Source organism: Harmonia axyridis, chromosome 2 (assembly GCF_914767665.1).
Source record: "Harmonia axyridis chromosome 2, icHarAxyr1.1, whole genome shotgun sequence".
In the NCBI taxonomy this organism is placed as follows: Eukaryota; Metazoa; Arthropoda; class Insecta; order Coleoptera; family Coccinellidae; genus Harmonia; species Harmonia axyridis.
Genome location: NC_059502.1, coordinates 3,813,303 through 3,827,118, shown reverse-complemented (window position 1 = coordinate 3,827,118; position 13,816 = coordinate 3,813,303). Strand labels below are relative to the sequence as shown.

General features: G+C 34.5%; 1 protein-coding gene across 1 annotated transcript; it reads left to right on the top strand.

The window, feature by feature from the left end:
- The first annotated feature begins 10,091 nt into the window (after window positions 1–10,091).
- Window positions 10,092–12,472, top strand: LOC123672682 (D-2-hydroxyglutarate dehydrogenase, mitochondrial-like). The gene is made up of 8 exons (XM_045606896.1): window positions 10,092–10,291; window positions 10,397–10,544; window positions 10,604–10,801; window positions 10,857–11,050; window positions 11,268–11,436; window positions 11,534–11,820; window positions 11,950–12,115; window positions 12,170–12,472. The coding sequence occupies exons 1-8, from the start codon at window positions 10,190–10,192 to the stop codon at window positions 12,415–12,417; spliced, it is 1,512 nt and encodes a 503-aa protein (XP_045462852.1). The 5' UTR covers window positions 10,092–10,189; the 3' UTR covers window positions 12,418–12,472.
- Window positions 12,473–13,816: the final 1,344 nt, after the last annotated feature.

Genomic DNA, 13,816 nt, shown 5'->3' with positions numbered 1-13,816 from the left:
GTTTCGGCTGGTATTCATCTCGAGTTTTAAAATAATCAGTGCGATGATATTATTGATATTATTGTTAATAATGTCTCTGAGTAAAAAATAATGGATGATTTAACTCGAGAATTAACATCCGAGCCTCTGAATATTTCTATGCGTGCAATATTACTCTCTGTCCGAACCATAGACTAATGTGTCCGAACACCGATTGAAAAAGTCCGAAAGTTAATGTCAAGTCAGTAAGGAAGGACCATAGAAACTTTCACTATTTCTGAGAGTGAGACAACATCCCCTTATATTCTCCTGATTTGATGCTCTGTGCTTTCCCATTACGCTCTGTAAGTTATGTGTTGGACGGACACTCCTGCGGGGGAGGGAAACTAAACCGGAAACCGATGTTTATGACAATTAGCACCTGTAAACATCGCTAGTCGGCCATCTATTGGACACCACCGACCGATTGTAAGTCGAAAGGGGTGGAAGCGGACCAGTGGCGCACGGTTATCCTTTGAAATGGGCTTTTATAATGAACTAGAGGTTACACTTCACTCAGTGAGTTCCGGGCCTAACCAGTAAGTACAATTTTTTTTTAAAAGTTCGACTTTATTCGTCAACATAGAAATTTTGAGAGTGATACAGGTACTTCAACGTTCAATACGTTTTCTTTAAAGGTATTCGACTCTGCTTTCGAAATGAATTTCAATATCAGAAATTACTTCTTCAATATGCTCTCTTAGTGTGACGTCACACACCGCCATTTTTGGTTCTCCTGTCAGTGTTCGGAATCCAAACAAATAAATTGTCATTCAAATTAGTACGGTGTCATTGAAGGAATTGGCTTATTTTCATAAATAAGAGTATTTGAGGGACGATTTCAGTATTAAATGATAGACAGAAGGAACGAGTTAATACCAGTAAGTTTGAATCCTGTATCATTCCCCAGATTTTGTAAAAAGCCGTGTTTATTAGTTGAACTTCAAGTTCCAACTTACTGGCATTAATCTCGTTCCTTCTGTCTATCAATTAATAGTAAAATCGTTGCTGAAATGATCTCATTAATCAAAATAAGCCAATTTCTTTAACAACAACGTACTAATTTGAATGACAATTTGTTTGTTCGGATTCCGAACACTGACAGGAGAACTAAAATGGCGGTGTGTGACGTCATCACTAATAGGGCGTATAGAGCCAAATTTGTTTTCCTCAGATTCAGACGGAAATTCGTCGCACAAAAACGCTTTAACATTCTAAATTACCATAGAGTATGATTCGGCATAGAATATGAGCACCAAGGCGTTCTTTTGCGATGAGATAATTCGAGAGAAGTAGCTAATCGAAACCACAGAGTGATTTGTCACTGTATGAAATTGTGCTATAGATTATTCACAAATGTGTCACTGTGTCCAATTAGTAGCACAGAGTAATTACAAGATGTTACAATCTGTTACATTAGTATCACATAATTAACAAGAAATTTTTGAGAGTTAGAGTCTATGGTCGATAGATAAATAATGCTCCTTCAACTTTTCAATACCTTTCCTATACAAAGTTGCTTTCGAAATAGCGTTCAACCTCGGCAATCGCTTCTTCATTCGAGCCAAATTAACTTAAATTTATTAAACTAACACTTCACTCAATAAGTCCCAGGCCTTACTAGCAAAAACATATTTCCAATCGAAAATTCGACTTGATTCGCACATTCAAAAGGAAAGTTTGTCGCGAAAAAACGCCTTAGACATTTATGCTGAATCATAGAATAGCATTTATTACGACGAACACTGCAATACCATGTTAGAATTAGAGCCAGACAGAAATTCGTCGCACAAAAACGCCTTAACATTCCGAGTTTCCATAGAGTATCATTCTGCATAGAATAGGATCACTTAGGCGTTTTTTTGCGACGAACTTTGATGTTTGATGTGACCATTTCAACAATCATTTTTAATTAGTGCTGAATTTTTTCTCTGGATCATTCTTTTGAGATCTGCAAAATATCAGTGATCCCTGGGTACCGATTCATAAAGATCCCTAGGGAGCTAGGGAGAAGGAGCCACGCCCACTCTGCTCAAGCCCCCGATATAGATGCAAAATTACCATAATTTGTTCAATTGTTGATATTTAGATGTATTTTTCATTTTAAACATAAATTTTGATTCAATCGTCATATTCTAATAAATTAAAAACCATTTTATGATAGGCAACTTTTGATACAACCTACAACGTTGTCGGTTCTTAGACGAAAAAAATTGACTTCAAATCCGCTGCCTTGGACCCAGCGGTTTTCATTGCGATACAAACTTGGCAACGCTGTGACATAAACGACATTCTCTGTGACAAATGTCAAAGATGTACACGTGGGGTGTCTCTTCAAAATTCGATTATTGGTGTTATTATAATTTATAATTAGCTCATTCTACTGCTTATGTTAAATACAGTAAGTTAATATATATCACTCATGGTTTATTATGGAAAATCGAAATAAATGTATTGAATTGAAAAATAGATCCAATGTAATATGTACATTTGGCAATGGTGGAATTATTGTATGACAGTAAAAGTGACCTCGAATTACTATCAAAATATAATTTAAAGCTTTAGTTATTGTTATCCATTTGTTTTTTCCATATTTATAGGTGCTAGATTTATTTTAGATTGAGATTGACATAAAAAATAGAAATTATTTATTTTTCTGTTAATGTCACAGAAAAATAGTTCAAAGTTCGCCCTTCAATTTGGCAACGTCGATCCCCCTTCTTCCTACATTAATTAGGGCGGAGCCTAAAATTTGGCTCCTTCTCCCTAGCTCCCTAGGGATCTTTATGAATCGGTACCCTGGGGGCCAGATCTGGGGATAAACTGGATGTTCAAGCAGTTGCAAGCGCAAATTAAATTTGATCATGGCTTTCATCTTCTTGTGACATTTGTGATCGCTCAGAACTCTTCGTGGACTTCTCAAAAAAATTTTTAAACAACTGGTTCTTTCATCACGTATGAAGTCAGCCTATCCCTTTTAACCTTTGTTGTCAATGGAGAATATCCTGAATAACACTTCACAATTCATTGCTTTGCTTGCACAGAATTTTTTTCATTAAAAAGCAGTCGCATACATTTTTATATTTTTTTTACGGTAACGCCACTGTGTTCAGGGGATGTCCAGGCTCCCCTACATTACGACGTTTCGCAATACTAACTATTCGTTGGTTAATAGGATCAATTATCTCAAAGCACTTGAAGCACTTTAGAGTAGGGTGGTTTAACATATGATAGGGTGAATACCATTAACTAAGTTTGAGGTGGTTGATAATATAATGCTCATTTATTGTAACGAATATTCGTGTGAAAGGTTGGTAAGAATATTTTTACAATTGGTTATTGCGCTCTATCGGGTACAGATGACATTTTGTGCGGACTGAAACACTGACATGAAATTTTATGGTTCTTTGAATAGTTAATTTTCTTAGGACTATAGGACTTCCTCATCGGATTCTTCTGAAATTTCATTAGAAATGAACATAGGTAGTACATATTTCGTATGGATTATTGAAAATTTCAGGAATTTCTAGTGAAATGAAATGAAAAACCTCAGTAGCTTTTTTTTTGAAAAGTTCCCACGTCGACATTTCATACCATCTTATCGATTCAATCGATACCGTAGATCACGAAAATGCTCTCAGTTCAAAGATAAGTCTATTATTTCAGGAATTATAGGTTGTAAACTGAAATTTTCAAAAAAATTTTGATAATATTCTCAAGGCTGCCAATGCTCCTTGTGGCAAGATACGGACTTGAAATCTCAGCATGTTTTAGATCACAGCTTATTCTATAAAAAACGTTTATATTTGAGTTGGCTGTGACCAATATTTTAGGAAATATAACGATTATTGTGTAGAGAATAGAATTTTACGGTTTTTTTCCAAATTTCGAGTTCATATCTTCTTAAACTGAGTGCTATTGTCATAATGAACGAATCCCAATTAGCCGAATTCCACACTAATCCGAAAATTTTTAGATAAAAAAATTAGGCTCAAAATTTCCATACCTAACCATTGAAAAAAATTTTTTTCTCTAATTCACTGAATTTTTTAGAAATTTGTGGAATATTTCCGTAAGTATCGTTTAGTGATTTTTGCTTTGGAAAATTTGTTGGCTTAACTTTTTTCTGTATCACAAATTTGACAGATTAAGGGCCAGTTGCACCATTTGCCTAAACATTGATTAAAAAATTAAAAATTGATTACTCTCTGATTTCTTAGGAGAAATCAGAAATTAATCGATGTTCAAATTTTAATCAATGTTTAGGCAAATGGTGCAACTGGCCAAAGAGCTGAATCCGTGACTGGAGAGTTCCGAGTACCAACATATAATAATGAAATATAACAACGAAATCTGTCCAAAACTGAGAGATTCCCGCACGATTTTGTTCTACAACGTATGGTAGAATGAACGGATTCGCCACAGAATTAGAGAAAAAATATAAATTGATGTTACCAATTTGAGCGAATCACCCTGTACACCACCCCCTATAACGCAGTTTTCCTCTTTCAAACTCTCGACGCACCTCTTCCCATTTCCCGCTGAAAACAACCCCCGAATATAGCTGCTTCCAACGGGGGTTGAAACTATGAAAGCAGCGCCCCCATTTGAATCGGTACCTAACAAAGTTAAAGCGGCGATATTTCAAGGCTAGTAGCTTGAGCTATTGGGCCTGTGGGAGCTATTCACGAACTGCTTTGGTGATATTTCTCGGCACTTTCTTATTACTGTTTAGAGCACTTGTGCAAAGTTGAACTAATTTAAGAATTCAGAGGCCATAAAGATGGAGGTAACAGCCCCTGAACGACTGGACACTGATGTACAAGACTGCAACGGATACTTTGGATGGCTTAGCGAAGAAACTGGAGTTAATTGTAAGGAGATGTGTCCGAAAACAAGATGGAGTGAGATACAACTGCGGAACTAATCCAATTTCGAGTATTCGGGTATTGGCCGTATTTCTTTCCAGACTTATGCACACGTGCCTATAGTTTCGCTTGGACTGTATTGCCGGATACGGAAATTTTCAGTTGAACTTTTGGTTAATAAGAGCGGAAAAGTTATTTATTCATTTATTTACAGAAAAGAGTCGAGGTTAAACTTATAAAAGACTCAGAATATAAATTTAACAAAAATGAACACAAAATTCTAAATAATCAATCGAAACATGTGTTATACAGAGTTTTCCAATAATATAATAACAGGCCAATTGAAAAGTCCCCGGTCTACCATAGTAAACTAATTTTTTTAGGAAAATTCGATTTTATTATTCAACATAGTTGCCTTCGAGGGCGATACAGCGATTATAGCGATCTTCCAACTTTTCGATACCATTTTTATTGTACGATTTGTCTTTCGCTTCAAAATAGGCCTCAGCATTCTTTCGAGGTCTGAGAACAGGAAAAAGTCGCTGGGGGCCAGATCTGGCGAATACGGTGGATGCAGAAGCAATTCGAAGCCCAATTCATGCAATTTTGCCATTGTTTTCATTGATTTGTGACACGGCGCATTGTCTTGATGAAACAGCATCTTTTTTTTCTTCAAATGGGGCCGTTTTTTAACGATTTCATCCTTTAAACGATCGAATAACGCTATATAATAATCGCTGTTGATGCTCTGGCACTTTTGGAGGTAATCAATGAACATTATACCTTGCGCATCCCAGAATACTGTTACCAATCGTTGAAAAACGGTCCCATTTGAAGAAAAAAAAGATGCTGTTTTATCAAGTCAATGCACCATGTCACAAATCAATGAAAAAAATGGCAAAATTTCATTAATTAGACTTCGAATTGCTTCTGCATCCACCGTATTCCCTAGATCAGCGACATTTTTCTGTTCTCAGACCTCGAAAGAATGCTCGCTGGAAAGAAATTTAGCGCCAATGAAGAAGTAATCGCCGGAACTAAGGCCTATTTTGAAGCAAAGAAAAATCATACTACAAAATGGAATCGAAAAGTTGGAAGATCGTTATAATCGCTGTATCGCCGTCGAAGGCAACTATGTTGAATAATAAAATCGAATTCTGCCAAAAAATGTGTTTTATGATACTATGGTAGACCGAGACTTTTCAATTGGCCTGTTACCCTGTACTTATCTCTAGAAATTAGTGTCCTGGAGTATTTTTAAATATCATTTTCCAACAAACACAGATGTCCACACAAGACACCCTGTGTAATATTATAGGTTCCCTTTCATGTACAAAACACCTGTAGTGATCCTTAGAGAAACACCTGACTACGAAATAACGACATAATTCATTGAGTTTATAATTAAAGGAATAGATGACACAACTTTTCAATGAAGACGATAAAAGAGTGTTAGTATTATGCATTATAATATACCTGCCTATTTTCATAAACAATAAGTTCCCAAGAATTAACGATCTCTGAAATTCTCTCAGACGTTTGCATGTCTGTTTGTTCTCGTCTTGTTAGTACCAAACTTGAAAAAATTCGAGATATTGAAGGTATTTTTGTCGTTGTTGGAAAAGTGGATAATAAACAATAAATTGTTTGATGAGAAAAATACTGTGCCAGTAAAACAATGACCTGAGCCTTCTTCTTCTAGAATAATAATTAAAAAGTGATATGCTGACTTCAAGAAAGGTTGGAGAACCACTGGTCACAAAGGTCAATTTGACCTTTATAATTTAAATTAATCATTTATTGGCTGAAGTTACCATTAACCAAGAAATTGTATTTTTAGACAAAAAAGGAGGATATATCAAAAAGATAAATCAGATAATAGGAAAGTTTCGACACAATGTTGTCATAATTTTGATATTTGTTTTAGAAATATAACCTGATGAAGCCACACTGTCGACGAAAGAATTGTGGCAAACTTTAAAAGATTTATGAATTTACTTTGGTTTATTATTCCATAAAATTTATCATAATAAGTTTCCTAGAATTTCCTCTCTTCTATCAACGTGCAATGTATAAACTAATAACTAAAACGAATCAGATCCAGAGGTGAGACCATCGTCCAGTCAATATTTGCACAGAATGGCTCTGAAATCGGCACCTGAACAGTTCTTCACAGCCAATAAAGTGAAAATAATCGGACAGCCTCGATAAGATAGCGGCACAGAAAGGAGCCCAGCACCGTTCTGATTTACATACGTGGCACTTGTGGATCTCGGTTTGAGCTCAATTACACAATAAGGCAGATAGGAGATGGTCGCAGGGGGGTATATCGGCACCTTTTGGTACAGCATCTTCCGATTTTATCTTCTGTGTCATTAGGCATGAGAGTTACGGTCGGACATTTCTTGAATAGAACGTTATTTCGTATTAGTTATTGACGTTTTGTCATCGCAAATCGCTTTATCGCTTTTTTGGCATCGGGTACAGGCAGGGTTTCTAGACGCTAATGGAGGATGTTAGTGAGGTTAGAATTGGTCTTTTGGTGGGAAATCCGCATCTGAATTATTTCAGTTCGGAAAAATTTCGAGCAGTGGCCTAATATTTCAATCTCTACACAATAATCGTTATGGTTTGAAAATTCATTTCCTTGTGAGGTCATATTGTACTTGATTTTCACAGGATTTCAGGAAAGTGGGTTATCCAAAACTGAAACCAACTAATGCCAACGTTTCGCGGATATATTTCCACTTATTCAGGGCTACAAGAGAGAAATTTCTTCTTCTTCTTCGGGTGCCTATTCGTTCCGAATAATGTACAATCATTTCTTCAGTTAACATTAAATTATCAGTTTGTTAAACTGCTTCGAAACAAATTCTAAACACACATATACAATAAAAGATGATAAAATATATTGATCTAAATAAATATTTAAATTCATAGATTCGATTTTTTTTTTATTTATCTTATTATGGAATTGACTAAAACTCTACAAATTTAACTCGTAAAACCTTACCAAAGTTGAAACTTATGTTTTCCACATAAAAGATCTTAATATGAGCTTGTTGAGCAAATTGAAACCGAAATAAACATCAATTAGGAGAATTTTGTCGTGATATCCATCATCTTCAAAAAACATTGGTTCCAACATTCAAAACTCAACTTGAGAATTATTGATCATCAAAAAAGTTCCCAGATCTGAATAATCATCGTTAATAGTGGATAATTAAAGCCGAAAGAACCAATGAATCCAAAAATTCGATAAAATCGCCGAATATTTCCGTTATCTTCAAAAAGAAGATGCCTCGTTTATCTCAAGTACCACTCGAATATTCTGCTACCGTTCTGACGGTCCCACGACCAAATTTCGATACGGTATCGCCAATCGCCCTATTAACGGTCGAAAATCATACGCTACATTGTATCAACGGCCAGAATAACCCGAGATTTTTACGTATGAAACGAGGATTCCGTCCGATACGGCAGCAATAATTCTCCCAATAACTATTCGACGCTTTGGCCTTTTCCCAAGCGAATTATTAATGCACGCATTCTAAGTATGGACATAAAATGGCCGAAGAGATACTCCGCGCTGTTTATGCAGCTACCTGTGCTTACCTTTTAATGGATATAGCTTAAATTATTTCCTAATTGCCGGTCGTATAAGATGGATTCATTCGATTAAAATAATGTGGGATAAAATATGACCCCGAGAGAGGGCGCTTCTGCTTGTAATTGCGAAAAAATTAATCGGCGGTTTGGCTTTAATGCTAAGCTCGCTGGGATTTTTGCGGTTTTTTTGAATAGTTTGGTTATCTAAGTCGATGGGCGTTGCTAGGTTAACGGCCTAGCGTTATTTTCGTTATGTAGGGGTTTGCAACAGGAATAATACAATTTAAAATTTTTATAACGCGCCAACACTATAATTTTTTCACATTTCTTATGTTATTTGTATATACTAGGCACTAGTTATAAATTTCATTTCGATATTTTTCCTTTCATTTCTAAATAAAAGCATGTTTCCATTAGACATTATTGATAAAACACTGTTTTTCAATGGAAAAAAATACTGCGAAAACATAACAAAGGCTTAATAAATGTTGTTTAGACTCTGTTCCATCAAAGGGTTCGTCGCAAAAAAACGCCTAGGTTTTCATATTCTATGTTGAATCATACTCTATGGTGACTTAGAGGCGTTACCTTACTTAAGGCGTTTTTGTGCGACGAATTTCCGTCTAGATCTAATTCATCATAGAGTAATAAACATAGATAGAGGGAGTATGCGCAATTTTTACATATCCCAAACATGGTTAGATTACGTTGACGGATTGTGATATATTTTCAAGTCCACGATTTTACTATATCGTTATGAATGTATATTATATTGAATTAAATATATTTATTTGAGTGATTCCCGATTAAATATGCAAATTTAAATATTTAGAATCCAATGTTTTTCCTAATTGTCTAATTTATAATAAGCAGAATATTTATTATTTTCTGTATATACCTGCTGAAATCCAAGGTTTGGCAACTTTTGCTCTCCTAGTGTCATCGGTTGTTTCACATCGTTTGGCGCGCTTGAAGTTTGTTTTCTGAATTTTTGGTATATTTAGGTATTTATTTCAATATATTTTGAGTTAATATGAAACGTTTATTCACTACAGTACATAAGAAGTGCGTTCTTTGAGGAGAAACTCGCTAATTGAGTGAAATATCGTATCAGTGATATGTTTTCATTTCCGCGCGCTTCATGTCAAATTTGATAGTTCATGTTGGAGACAAAGTTCGCTTACTAAAAATTACATATACTCCTCGTATCTATGTTTATTACTCTGAGGTCTGAGAGATTTTGCTAAAGGAAATATAGTTATACAAGACGATAAATTTTTGCTTAATCTTTGAGATTAATTATATTAATGAATTAAGTTGTAGATAGCTGAAAATATTTTAGGGAAAAAGATCATTATCTCAAACTCCAACATTCAAATTTTCAACACAAAATTATAATTAGTTTTCCATATATTTCTGAAAGGCCATCACGGTGAATCACCCTGTATTTTCCTCTGAAATCCAATGGAACTGCAATTTCAATTTGTTTATATTAGCTCACTCGAATTTGAATCTTGAATAAAATACTGCTCAGGATCTTGACATTACCATTGAGATAAATTTTATCTTATCTCCATAAATGAATTAAACAGTCTTTGTATAGATATCAGAGCATTCACTTACTTCCAAAATAACATCCAACAACTTATGGAAGTACACATACGTAAGAACTAAAACATTAAAGGAAAATCAAGATGAGGAAAAGAATATTCAACAATTTCAAAACCTTACTATCTAGTGCCTCCAATAATATTTTCCATGTCAATAAGTTACATTCTTATCCAAATTTCACTAAGGTAAGCTTCCAAAACATTTCTTCTCACTTCTCATTTTCAATTTTTCAAGGACGATTAATATGGAAATTATTATTTTGAGTCATTCAACTATTGTTTCATTTTCAGAACGTGTACCAAGTAAACAGAGGACCCTACAAGAGTTTAGAAGAACATCATTTAACCTTTTTCAGGGACGTATTAGGTGAAAATGGTATGATAGTGGATCTGTGCGATTTGGAAAAATATAACGTCGATTTCACAAAACAGTTAAGAGGTGAAAACCTAATCTAAACTACCAATCGAAATTTTAATTCCCATAGTTTTTGTTTCAAGGATGCAGTACGCTGGTATTGAGACCAACAACAACACAACAGATATCCAAAATTTTATCGTTCTGCAACCACAACCATTTGGCTGTATGCACTCAAGGTGGCAATACAGGAATATGTGGAGGTGCTACGCCAGTTTTTGACGAAGTTATTCTTTCAACAGAGCTAATGAACAAAGTCATACATTTGGATGAGCTGTCTGGTGATGAGTTTGTAAAAATTTTCTTGTCCTATGATTAGTTTGTTTGGATTTTTAGGAGTTTTAACTTGTGAGGCAGGATGTGTGTTGCAACAACTAAATGATTTTCTTGTTGAAAGAGATCTGATGATGCCCATTGATCTAGGTGCTAAAGGATCTTGTCAGATTGGGGGAAATTTGTCTACAAATGCAGGAGGTATCAGATTATATAGGTACGGCAATCTTCATGGCAATGTTCTTGGGCTCGAAGTTGTAAGTATATTTGAATTGGTTGTTGTAAATGTTGATAACCAAGAAACATTAAATAACTTTTGGAGTGATTTGAAGTCTAGAGAAAGAGAACTAAATTTCAAATCTACAATATATTTTGGAAGGCATAAATGAAAAACAAATAGATCAATTAATAAATAAATAAGTGAATAAATGAAAATGTGGAAGTTTTCTCTTGATGTTTTAAAGATTGTTTTAGGTCAAAGCAGATGGCGAAGTGCTTGATTGTATGAATACTCTTAAGAAAGATAACACAGGTTATCATCTTCAACACTTGTTCATTGGTTCTGAAGGCACCCTAGGAATCATAACAAAAGTTGCAATCCAGTGTGCACCAAAACCAAAGTCAGTACATCTTTTGTTTTTAGGCAAGTTAACCGTAAGATTCTCTTGTGATAAAGTAAATTATCTATAGAGAAATACTTTTATAAAACGTTGACTTGTCAATATTTTAAACATTCTCAGGTGCACAAAACTTCACAAAGGTCCTGAAGGCCTACAAGAAGGCCAGATATGACCTGGGTGAAATTATTTCTGCTGTTGAGTGTATGGACCACCAAACCATGGAACTGGTTGAGGAACACAGTGAATTATCATCTCCAATAGGACCCTACCCATTTTATCTCATTATTGAGACTTCTGGTAGTGAATCTGTCCACGATCAAAAAAAGCTTGAAGGCTACTTCAATGGATGCATGGACAAGCATTTCATATTGAATGGTGTGGTTGCTACATCTGCGGCGCAAAGAGAAGTAGAGTATTTTTAAATTAATTTTTTTTGATTTGTTTATGGTGAAAGTTTTATGTGTACAACTAATGGATTTTCCTTCGAAATTTTGACTATTATGAAAGTACCAAAGATTCTTTCTCATTACTTTCAGAAATTGTGGTCCATACGTGAAGGGATTGCCCATAGTATGTACCAAGATGGCTATGTTTTTTCTTACGACATTTCGTTACCATTTTCAAGTTACTATGACTTTGTAACAGAAATGAGGGAGTATATGGGAAAGAAAGCACACAGAGTTTTTGGTTTTGGCCATTTAGGTAGAAAGATTCTCAATATGAAAGATATTTATATTCATAATTTTTTTTCTATAGGTGATGGAAACATCCATCTGCAGATTTCCATTAAAGAGTTCTCAAATGAAATTTTGAATTATATTGAACCTCATATTTATAATAGAGTTGATGAGTTACATGGAAGTATTAGTGCTGAACATGGAATTGGATTTTTGAAGAGGAAATATTTGCCGAAGATTAAGTCAAGTGAGAATTTATCTACGATGAGAAAGTTGAAGATGTTGATGGATCCTAAAGGAATATTAAATCCTTATAAAGTGTTGTGAATCGATAAGAATTTGATTGGATCTTGCTGTAAATAAAGAGATTGTATGATATGAATATTGTTTTATGTATAGATTCTTTATTTACTTTGTTATTTAGATATTACCGACCACAATATTCTCGGTTCTCAGTATCTAGTACTATGCTTAGAAAGATTATTCAAAAATTTTCTCCTGATAGTTTTTTGCTTATTGAATTACTTGTACCTTCTCTGATATTATGGTAGACATATTCACAATGTTCTTGCCAAGCTGCAAATGTACAAGTCAGTCTTCTCCCTCCTGTCTTTTCCGCTTGGTTTCCCTCCCTACCGGAAAGAGTGCAGACATGAAAAAATTTCAGTTGTAATATTTGTTCTTGACATGAATTTCAAGAAATGAAAGTTCCAGCTGTCTGTAAGATCCCATGCAAGAAAACACGCAAGAAGGTTGCAAAATCACCAAACAGAAAAAATTTTCAATCTGTTTTTTTTGTTACGTTCATTTCAAACGAAATTATAACACTTTTTAAGTTGCATCTTTTGTGTATGATCATAGCTTTGAGTACTAGACTCAGTCACAAAACTTTCAGATTCGACTACAGAAAATAATGTAACTGGAACAAGGAAAATATGATGACATTCAGCAACTACAGACAAAAAAAAACTTCTAAAAAATGGGATTCGATCCGTTACACAGAGTAATAAACATAGATAAAGGGAGTATACACAATTTTTACATGTCCCCAACATGGTTAGATTACGTTGTCGGATTGTGATACATTTTCAAATCCACAATTTTACTGTATCATTATGAATGTATATTATATTGAATGGAATATATTTATTTGAGTGATTCACGATTAAATATGCAAATTTGAATATTTGGAATCCGATATTTTTCCTGATTGTCCAATTTATAATAAACAGAATATTTATTATTTTCTGTATCTACCTGATGAAATCCAAGGTTTGGCAACTTTTGCGCTCCTAGTGTCATCGGTTTCAAGTCGTTTGCCGCGCTTGAAGTTTGTTTTCTGAATTTCTGATATATTTAGGTATTTATTTCAATATATTTTGAGTTAATATGAAACGTTGATTCACTATGGGACATAAGAAGTCCGTTCTTTGTGGAGAAACTCGCGAATTGAGTGAAATATCGTATCACTGATATGTTTTCATTTCCGCGCGCTTCACGTAAAATTTGATAGTTCATGTTGGGGACAAAATTTGCTTACTGAAAATGACATATGCTCCCTCTATCTATGTTAATTTCTCTGAGATAAGTTCTAAACTAAAACTTCCATGAATCAGTCATAAAACCGATTCGACCACAGAAGTTTCTGTGCTACAAATTGTACGACATACAGTCATAGAACTCTCAGTTTGGACCACAGACCAATAAGAAAAAAAAAGTCAAACAA